Raw genomic sequence first — 11,579 nt, forward strand, 5'->3', positions numbered from 1 at the left:
GATTAAATGCTCTTATAAGCTCGACCCCGACCATCAAAATAATCTTTATTATTATTATTATTTTTAATTAGGGTCGAGTAATCATCAATCATCAAAATAAATCTGAAAAATATCCATCATATTTAGGAATCAAATTATGAGCTCGGACGGATAATCTTTAATATTAGAAGTTACAAATAGAGTAGTACATAAAGTTAATAATAACTAATTGATTAAAGGAAAAGAAAAAAAAAAGTTACATTGATTATATTAAAATCTATATAAATAGAAATCCAAATGCAAGCAAAATAATCAGCGTGGCAGGCTTGCTAATTCCATTCAACTGCACAAATATACACAAGCGGTTAATTGATAAAAAAAATAAATCAATATTATAAAATATAAATATAATTTCTTGAAAATAAAAGTAGAAGATGATAAGGAAAAAAAAACCCTAATCTAATTTGACTCACGTTTTTGCATCCCGAAGCGGGGGTACGAGGGGAGCCGCCGGCGGCGGCGCCGGGAGGGGAGGTGCCGCTGGAAGCGGGAGTACTTGGCGCCGGATCCGGAGGAGGAGACTGTGCAAACACTCCCCTGCTGAGATCCACCAACCCCACCGCCTCCAAGTTCTCGCGATCGAACTCATGCCTCTGCGGCACGCCGTTCGCAACCGTCGCCCCCACCTGCCACACCTGCTTCACCGTCGGCGACATCCCCTGGGGCAGCACCAACTTCCCGAAGATCCGCATCGTCCCGCCGGAGAACTCCGCGGCCAGATCGGCCGTCTGGAAGGCGATCCGCCCCTCGGCTATCGGGCCGTACTCGGTGATGTTGTAGGTCTTCACGCCCATCGACCCGTTGGCCTGGTGGAAGCCGATCAGGGCCTGGCTCCCCCTCATGCCGCCTCCGGAAGGGTTGATAGCCCACGCCACCCACCCCTCCGGCGATGCAGGCGTCGCGACGAAGGCGATCGAGAGGTTTCGGGCGGCGGAGTCGTAGGTCCAGTGAAGGGAGGAGTCGAGGTGCGGAAGATCGCGGCAGTGCGCGAAAGTGCGGTCCGCGGAGAATGTGGTGGAGGAGCACCGGCTGGCAGCGGAGACGGAGGCGGATACGGCGATGAAGACGAAGAGGAGGGCGAGGTTTAGGTGTGCTCCGGTCACCATGGCTTCGATCAATGTGAGTTCTTGTCTGTTTCGAGGTGGAGGTGGAATTTTATAGGGCATTGACGTTTGAAAGCTTTCGGGCCGGTGCAACTGATTGCTAAAAGCGGAAGGCACCAACGCCGTGATGTGACAACACCTCTTTTTATAGCTTCCACATCGGTTGTTTCTAATCCGCGTTATGGCAACGTGGTTTTGAACAGGTTTAATTGATTTGTTTATATAAAAATAATAATAGTAAAAAAGATTTTGTTTATAAATTTTTTTATCAGGGGTGTGAGTTTATTTAAAAAATTAAATTCAACTAATAAAATTAAATTGGTAATATAATTTTAATGAGATTAAAATAAAAAAATAAACAGCTAGTTAACGGTTAATGGATCAATACAATAGCTTGTAACGACTAATAATGTGGTTTTGAATGTTGGGTCATTTCGAAGTTAGAGGGAGATGTGAATAGTTCTTCTCGTTTGTACGTTTACTTCGTAGATGTTGGTTTGGAGTGGATAGAATTGAAGTTAAGCACTCCAATGTTAATACATAGATTTATTTGGTGTTCATTTTTTACTAATCCAAGGATCCACACACTGAACAAACCCTCCACTAAGAAAATAACTCTTCGGAATAGTCAGAGGCTGAGAAACCTCGTATAATACTCACACAACAAGATACAATTTGAAGCAAGAAATAAACATAGAAATATAAAAGAAAACCTCTTATTGCTTGATCTTGTGTAGCTTGAGGATGACTCTTGACTTTTGGGAGTGCAACAACACTTGTCCTAAGAACGCTTCAAGAACTGGCGGTGATAAGTGTGAAGAAGCGTAGAAGAACTCGTGCAAGCGCTGCCTCATTTAAACTCGTTGTCACCTTTATATTCCGCGATCTAGTGCTCCCAATCGATTGTCACGTCAAATCCCAACGAACCCAATCGTCCAAAACTTGCATCCTGCGCAACGGTCTATCCTAATAGATTGGAGAGGCTTGAATCGATCGACCAATCGATTCAGAGCTCCTCTGTGCTCTCGCTGAAAAAGCCCTAAATCGATTGACCGATTGATTCAGGCTTCGTAGCATTCCTGCAAGAAATTCAGCCTCAATCGATCTGCTGATCAATTAGCGTGGCCCAATCAATTGGCTGATCGATTGGGAACCTCTCTATGCTCACAAGTAGAATCGTCAATTTGGGTTAGGCCTGTCGGGTTGGCCCGCCCCGCCAAACCAATTAAGCGGGTTGGGTTGAAATTTTATCAACCCAAGTCCGCCGCGGGCCAACCCGCCTAGGCCCGTGACCCGCGCAGGTTGGCCCACGATAGGCTTGGGTTGGCCCGCGGGTTGAGAAACACATGTAAGCATTTTATATCAGTAGTCAATGCTGCAACTGCGAGAGTACCGGGGTTAAATTGTAGCATTTCATTATCTTCTTCGTTGAGAGGAATACTAATTAGGAAAAATCCATACTTGTGAAGTTGAGTGTGATAGACAAAAGTTACAGAAATATATATATGCACACAAAGTCGATTAATCTTAAAAGTAGATGACCTTCTTATTTGATTCGTTTATGGGATAAATCTGAAACATACATTATACACAATGAAGAGTTTGGTGTGTGCACCCAAACTAGATGGCCTTCTTAAAAGTATATGACATTCTTATTTGATTCGTTTATGTTGGTGCAAGATGCACCAGAATCAAACCTGAGTTTTGATGTTGTCAAAGGTTCAAGTTAAGTCTTGTTATGATCTAACAAGTTTACTGAGTGTGCAGAATGTTTACTCAACCGGGAAAGACCTAGTTGGAGGCTAGGCAGGAGAAATCTTAGCAGATTGTGGAACCCAGGTGAAAGTCCAAGTAGGTCGAGGGGAGACGAAGCTTGGCAGTGTGATCGAGAGGTCTGAAGGACCGAAGATCAAAGGAAAAGTCCTGGGGAGCCGATCAAGGCTGAGTGAGAAGTCCAAACTAGATCTGGAGGATCAAAGTTTGGTAGGTAGGTTGAGGTAAGCAAACTGGAGGAGCGACAGTGAGGTCGGGTTCCCAGAGGGAACAACCTTAGGTCGCTGATCCAACTGAAGAAACCGGGAAGGTTTCCAAGTATAGATCAAGACAGTTCTATTGCTGTCTTTTATATTACTCATTATGCTGTCTTTTATTCATTATTATGTTGTGTGCTAACATCTGTGTTGCAGGAAGTTTTTGTTCTAACACTGTGTTGCAGGTCAGACTGGATCGGTTGACCGAACCAGCGGTTCAGTCGACCGAACATGAGCATAACAGAAAGCAAACAGTTCAGAACAGATCAAAGTCAAAGTTCGATCAAAGCTTGATCGGTCGACCGAATAGTAAGATCGGTCGACCGAACTTGATGACTCAGCAAAGCCAGCTCGTCAGCATCGATCAGCAAGCAAAGGAAATAAGCTGATCGGTCGACCGAACCTGAGGATCGGTCGACCGATCCAATCAACATTAATCGCGCATTAATTCAAGATTATGGCAGACTTCGACGAACAAGGTAAAAGCTTGTTCGGTCGACCGATAAAAGGGTTCGGTCGACCGAACCATTGAAGGCCAGTTAATGCAGAATTTACGAGCCAGCGTCAGATTCCAGCTGTGGGTGATCGGAGCTGGTTCGGTCGACCGAACAGAGGGATCGGTCGACCGAACCTCAGTCCACCTATAAATTCAGACTCGAAGACAGAGACTAAAATAGAACTTTTCTGATCACAAGTTACTGCTCTGCAAGCGACTCATCTTCATCAGTACAGCAAGCTGCGTCATTCGAAAGCACTGACCTACGCTACATCTTCGATTCATTTGTCGGTATACTTGTTTTTTGGTTTATACTTAATTGCTAATAAGATAGTAGGTTTGTTACTATCTTATTCTATTGTACTTGTACGATCTGCTTCTCTCCGAGGAGTTCGGAGAGAAGGGTTTTAGTGCTTTGCCTATCGGTGCGGTCAAGGACCGCGGGCCTTCGAGTAGGAGTCGAGCTAGGCTCCGAACGAAGTAAAACATTTGTGTCTCTATTTACTTTCCGCTGTGCACGACTTTGATTTAAATACGAAAAGAATAGTTTTTAAAAGGAAGCGATATTCACCCCCCCTCTATCGCGCTACTCGATCCTATCAATTGGTATCAGAGGCAGGTTAGCTCTGAAATTTCTTAACCAATTTTCTAAACATCTTTAAAATCTTTTCTTTTCTTCAAATTTCTTTAATATTTTTCATTATCTCTATTTTTTTTAAGCACTACTAATCCCAAGACAAAAGTCTTGGAAATATTTTTTTAATCTGTGCTTTGCAAGGACGTCGAATTCATATCAAGAACGTTATAGCACAGTCCGACCTCCACTGTTCAAAGGAGAAAACTTTAGCTACTGGAAGAATAGGATGGAGTGTTTCCTGAAGTCCGACATCGAGCTCTGGTTCACAATCTTGAAAGGTTACACTCCTCCAATGAAGGACGGAACAACTCTAGAACCGGAAGAATGGACTCCACAAATGGTGAAAAAGGCACAACTAAATTACAAGGCGATCAACACCATTCAGTGTGGACTCACAATGGAGGAATTGAACCGAGTTGGTCCCTACGACAACGCCAAAGACTTGTGGGACTCACTAATCAAATTACACGAAGGAACCGACGACTCAAAGGTAAACAAACGAGATCTTCTTTTAAATAATTTACTTAATATAAAAATGTTTCCTGGAGAGACGACCTCGCAACTACACGCCCGACTGAAAGACATCCTCAACGATCTTCACTTGATCGGACACGAACTCGAAAATCACGACACGATAAGGTACGCTCTGAACGCCTTTCCGATGAATGCTTTGTGGGCATCAATTGTAGATGCATACAAAGTTTCCAAAGATCTTTCAATTCTTAAGTTAGATGAATTATTTTGCGAGTTGAAATTACACGAGCAATCTAACATGAGCCATGTCGAGAAAGGAGTTGCTTTGTATGCAGGTTCAAACAAAGAGACAAAATCAAAAACGAAGATCGAGTCTGAAAGCGAGTCAGACTCAGATTCAACAAACGAAGAAGAACTAGTCAACATGGTCCGAAGATTGTTGACTAAGAAAAAGTTCAGAAGAAATACCAAAAAGATCCCACCGAACCAGATCCAAAACAAATCAGAAATGATTTGTTATGGATGCAACAAAAAGGGACATTCAAAAACAAATGCCCAAGTCGGAAAGAAGAACGACCCAAATCGACAAGACGGAAGAAGGCACTTCAAGCGACTTGGGACGAAACCTCTTCCGACGAATTTGACATGGAACAAACGAAGCACTCGAGTCACCTTGCATTTATGGCAAGGAACGAAGATTCTGAGTCTGAGTCCGACGAAGAATACGAGTCCGAGATCGACCTCGATTCCGAAAGAAGCCCCGGATCGAAAGATCCGAATATGGTAACGATTTATTCAAAGTCAAATTTACTTAAAGTAGTTAAATGTTTGTTTAAAAAATTAGCAAATTCGGAAAAACAAAATAACTTGTTACTTAAGGAAATAGACCACCTTAAGCAACAAGTTATCTTGAGTGACTCGACTAACCAAGTTCAAGTCGGAACTTCGACTCAAGTTGAAAAACTTGAGGAAGAAAATTCCGATTTAAAAGGTCAAGTCGAGCGACTCAAGAAAACTTTTGAAAGTTTCGAAATGGGATCCAAGTGTCTAAATATGGTACTTGGATCGCAACGAGCGGTGTACAACAAATCGGGGCTTGTCTATAAACCGAACAAAATAAACAAATCATACATGTCTCTAATCAGTCAAAATGTTAGAAGTCAAGTCCAAGCATGGGTTCAAACAAAACACTTAATCAAATCAATCAAACCAAACCACTACTTGATCCCTAAGAGTCAAATCAATTACTTAGATAGACCTTATCTAAGCTATGACTTAGGGGGAGCAACTAGAAAAATAATCCAACCAACTTAATTAAACCAAACTCATTACTTAGGATTAGGATTATTAGAACGGTTAGATGAAAAAGGTTTACCAAATCCTATAACATAGCACCGGAATGGATTGGGATGATAGTACGTCAAGGAAACTCTGTCGAAGGCATGTCTAGGTTGAATATGGAATTCTACCTGGTGCACTAGACTTAGTGGATCTGACCGAAGCTACCCCAGTCAAATATGGGCTAGTTAGACCAAAATTTAGTATTAAGTTTTTTGGGCAGGAACAGTTTGGAAAGTCTTCAGCAAGTGGTCTAATGATATTCAAGTAGGCCATATGCCTCGCCACTGAACTGAAACTTATCCTTAGGACGCCTGCTTGATTAACCCAAAGCTAAGTTTGAATCTAACATGGGTTAAATAACCTCTTTCAATCAAATTAAATCTAATTCAAACTAATTCAATTTAAAACTCAATTAAAATTATTTTTAAAACTCAATTAAAATTATTTTAAAAACTTAATTAAATTATTTTAAAACTTAATTAAATTATTTTAAACTTAATTAAATTATTTTAAACTCAATTAAAATTATTTTAAAACTCAATTAAAATTATTTTAAAAACTCAATTAAAATTATTAAAATTATTTTAAAAACTTAATTATTTTTTTTTAAAACTTAATTAAATTATTTTAAAACTTAATTAAATTATTTTAAGCTTAATTAAATTATTTTAAACTTAATTAAAATTATTTTAAAACGTAATTAAATTATTTTTAAAACTTAATTAAATTATTTTTAAAACTTAATTAAATTATTTTAAAACTTAATTAAATTATTTTAAAAACTTAATTAAATTATTTTAAACTTAATTTAAATTATTAATTAAATTATTTTAAACCTTAATTTAATTATTTTAAACTTAATTAAAATTATTTTTAAAACTCAATTAAATTATTTTTAAACTTAAAATTATTTTAAACTTAATTAAATTATTTTTATTTTAAAACTTAATTAAAATTATTTTAAACTTATTTTTTTTTAAAAAAAAATTATTATTTTAACTTATTAAAAATTATAACTTAATCAATTTACTTGATTCGAACAATAAATAATACATATTAAATTCATTAAAGTTCAAAACTACTTATTTAATCCCTTAACCACACTTTGGTCTCATCCTACATTTTGTAGGATTTCAAAGCTCTGGATAAATGGATTTTGGATAGCGGGTGTTCCAGACACATGACTGGGTAATCGCAATGCAAGAAGAATTAAACCAATTTGAACGAAATCAGGTTTGGGACTTAGTACCTCCACCAATAAATAAAACGATCATTGATACTAAATGAGTGTTTAGAAACAAATAAGATGATCAAGGTAATATTTTAAGAAATGAAGCTCGTTTAGTAGCAAAAGAGTTTAGTCAAGTCGAAGGACTAGATTACGACGAGACTTATGCCCCGGTAGCTAGACTTGAATCAATTAGAATGTTGTTAGCCTATGCTGCATTTAAGGGGTTCAAGTTGTACCAAATGGATGTTAAATTCGCTTTTTTAAATGGCGTTATTAAGGAGGAAGTCTACGTTAGTCAACCACCCGGTTTTGAAAATCTAGAAAATCCAACCTATGTCTTTAAACTTAAAAAAGCTTTATATGGATTAAAACAAGCACCTAGGGCTTGGTATGAACGTTTATCTAGTTTTCTAAAATCCAAGGGTTTTAAAGAAGGCCAAATTGATCCTACACTTTTTATTAAAACCTTTAACTCAGATATTTTTATAGCCCAGGTTTATGTAGACGATATTGTATTTGGTTTAACTAATTCAAAATTCTTAAAAGAATTTGTCACCTTAATGGAAAATGAATTTGAAATGAGTTTAGTTGGTGAATTAAATTATTTTTTAGGCTCCAAATTAAACAAACTAAAGATGGTAATTATGTACATCAAACTAAATATACAAAAGAACTTCTTAAAAAATTTGGCATGGCAAATTGTAAAGGGCTTAAAACACCAATGGCTAGTAATCTAACCCTTGATAATGATGAAAATGGTATACCTGTTGATTTAAAATATTACAGAAGTATGATAGGGAGTTTACTTTATCTAATTGCAAGCCGACCTGACATTTTATTTGCGGTTAGTATGTGTGCCCGATATCAAACTTGTGCAAAAGAAACCCATCTTTCATTGGTTAAAAGAATTATCAAATATTTAAAAAGCACTATCAATGTGGGAATTTGGTACCCAAGAACCTCACATTTTGACTTAGTTGGATACTCGGATTCAGATTATGCTGGGTGTAAGTTAGATAGAAAGAATACAAGTGGAGGTTGTCAGTTGTTAGGATCTTCTTTAGTTAGTTGGTTTAGTCGTAAGCAACAATGTGTTGTCTTATCTACCACTGAAGCCGAATACATAGCAATGGGCGAATGTGTAGCTCAATTGTTGTGGATGTCTCATACATTAAAAGATTTTAATCTAGATTATAAAAATGTAAAAACCTACATTAATTGATAATATTAGCTCTATAAATCTTACTAAAAATCCAGTACATCACTCTAGAACTAAACATATAGAGGTTAAGCATCACTTCATTAGAGATCATGTGTCTAAAGGGAATATTGAACTTAATTATATTGAATCCAAATCTAACTTGGCAGACATTTTTACTAAACCCTTACCTAAAGCAGAATTTAGTAACCTTAGAAGACAGTTAGGATTATGTTTTGTAGAATAGATTCTTTGTTTTTGAAAATTACTACGTAGTTTATTTTTCAAAATTATTTTTGTAAAAATTCCCATTTCAAATTTTTGTTTCAAAAAAACTTTGAAACTATTTTTCAGTCTATGGATTAGCCTAAGTTTTACCGTAGAATTTCATGATCCTATAGTTCTAGGAGCCAGCATCTCACAAGCACAGTAGAATCCCTTGTTTGATAACTTAGAATGGGTGAGATGCTTAGGTCCTAGCCCTAGATTTCAGATCCTTATGTCAGTGCATCGCTATAAATCTGGGCTTTAAATAACAAACATTGATCAATTTGAGTTAACTAGTAAGTAAAAACTTGCTAGTTATAAAATGCTCAAATTGACCAACCTGAGTCAACTTGCTACTATCTTGTGATAGCTAGTCTTGGACAAAGGTTGGACATTTCATCATAAGGACTTTTTCCCTTAGTTTACCATACCATGCTTGGACTTTTAGGATAAATATCAAATTTAGGGGGCGTTATCTTCAAAATAGTTTTATAAACTTTTTTATTGTTTCAAATTATTTTCTTTAAACACGTTTTCAAAATTTTTCACTTAGTCTATTTATTTTCAAAATTATTTTCTTTAACATCTTTTTCAAAATAAAAAAAAAATAATTTCAAGATTGATTTTCTTTCTTTAACTCTTTTCAAGTTATAAATCATTTTATCATTAAACTCTTTTTCAAATTTTGATCACTTAGTAAAATTATGGTTTTGAAACTTAGACAAATGTGATATCATTTCAAAACTTAGTATATTTTTGTACAATTCATTTTCCTTTACTAAAAAGTTTTACTTCTCTAATCTTTCCTCATTTTCAAAAATGTTAGACTTTATTATGTTCTATGTTTAGTTTTTTGACTTCCCCTAATTTTGATGTGTGTCAAAGGGGGAGATAGTGAATTCAGGGGGAGATGATTATTTCAGGGGGAGAAATAAGAATTGAAATTGCTTGTTTATTTACTAGTTGCATATGTTTAACTTAACTTTGAACCTTGGTTGCCAAACATCAAAAAGGGGGAGATTGTTGGTGCAAGATGCACTAGAATCAAACCTGAGTTTTGATGTTGTCAAAGGTTCAAGTTAAGTCTTGTTATGATCTAACAAGTTTACTGAGTGTGCAGAATGTTTACTCAACCGGGAAAGACCTAGTTGGAGGCTAGGCAGGAGAAATCTTAGCAGATTGTGGAACCTAGGTGAAAGTCCAAGTAGGTCGAGGGGAGACGAAGCTTGGCAGTGTGATCGAGAGGTCTGAAGGACCGAAGATCAAAGGAAAAGTCCTGGGGAGCCGATCAAGGCTGAGTGAGAAGTCCAAACTAGATCTGGAGGATCAAAGTTTGGCAGGTAGGTTGAGGTAAGCAAACTGGAGGAGCGACAGTGAGGTCGGGTTCCCAGAGGGAACAACCTTAGGTCGCTGATCCAACTGAAGAAACCGGGAAGGTTTCCAAGTTGAGATCAAGACAGTTCTATTGCTGTCTTTTATATTACTCATTATGCTGTCTTTTATTCATTATTATGTTGTGTGCTAACATCTGTGTTGCAGGAAGTTTTTCTTCTAACACTGTGTTGCAGGAAGTTTTTGTTCTAACACTGTGTTGCAGGTCAGACTGGATCGGTCGACCGAACCAGCGGTTCAGTCGACCGAACATGAGCATAACAGAAAGCAAACAGTTCAGAACAGATCAAAGTCAAAGTTCGATCAAAGTTTGATCGGTCGACCGAATAGTAAGATCGGTCGACCGAACTTGATGACTCAGCAAAGCCAGCTCGTCAGCATCGATCAGCAAGCAAAGGAAATAAGCTGATCGGTCGACCGAACCTGAGGATCGGTCGACCGATCCAATCAACATTAATCGCGCATTAATTCAAGATTATGGCAGACTTCGACGAACAAGGTAAAAGCTTGTTCGGTCGACCGATAAAAGGGTTCGGTCGACCGAACCATTGAAGGCCAGTTAATGCAGAATTTACGAGCCAGCGTCAGATTCCAGCTGTGGGTGATCGGAGCTGGTTCGGTCGACCGAACAGAGGGATCGGTCGACCGAACCTCAGTCCACCTATAAATTCAGACTCGAAGACAGAGACTAAAATAGAACTTTTCTGATCACAAGTTACTGCTCTGCAAACGACTCATCTTCATCAGTACAGCAAGCTGCGTCATTCGAAAGCACCGACCTACGCTACATCTTCGATTCATTTGTCAGTATACTTGTTTTTTGGTTTATACTTAATTGCTAATAAGATAGTAGGTTTGTTACTATCTTATTCTATTGTACTTGTACGATCTGCTTCTCTCCGAGGAGTTCGGAGAGAAGGGTTTTAGTGCTTTGCCCATCGGTGCGGTCAAGGACCGCGGGCCTTCGAGTAGGAGTCGAGTTAGGCTCCGAACGAAGTAAAACATTTGTGTCTCTATTTACTTTCTGCTGTGCACGACTTTGATTTAAATACGAAAAGAATAGTTTTTAAAAAGAAGCGATATTCACCCCCCCTCTATCGCGCTACTCGATCCTATCAGTTTACACACGCACAACCAGGGTACCACTGATCTAAACTGCTTGACGCACAGCCAGGAGTCCTAATTACTATTGCTCTTCGTTGCACAATTTTATGTCAGTTTATTATCTTTCTTTGTTATAATTTTTAAATAAAAATAGTACTTTTGACCCAACATAAGTGCTTGTTTATGTCCATTTATATTTAAAATACTTGTTTATGAATACATTTGATTGATAAAATATTTCCGAAGTAAAACATTGAAGATAAGAAT

The 11,579-nt window shown here is 37.7% G+C and overlaps 1 protein-coding gene across 1 annotated transcript; it reads right to left on the bottom strand.

The window, feature by feature from the left end:
• Positions 1-161: 161 nt before the first annotated feature.
• On the bottom strand, positions 162-1,145 carry LOC121987029 (auxin-induced in root cultures protein 12-like). Its single transcript, XM_042540941.1, has 2 exons — positions 453-1,145; positions 162-322 (listed from the first exon to the last, which is right to left on the bottom strand). The coding sequence occupies exons 1-2, from the start codon at positions 1,143-1,145 to the stop codon at positions 257-259; spliced, it is 759 nt and encodes a 252-aa protein (XP_042396875.1). The 3' UTR covers positions 162-256.
• Positions 1,146-11,579: the final 10,434 nt, after the last annotated feature.

This window comes from Zingiber officinale, chromosome 5B, assembly GCF_018446385.1.
Source record: "Zingiber officinale cultivar Zhangliang chromosome 5B, Zo_v1.1, whole genome shotgun sequence".
Lineage (NCBI taxonomy): Eukaryota > Viridiplantae > Streptophyta > Magnoliopsida > Zingiberales > Zingiberaceae > Zingiber > Zingiber officinale.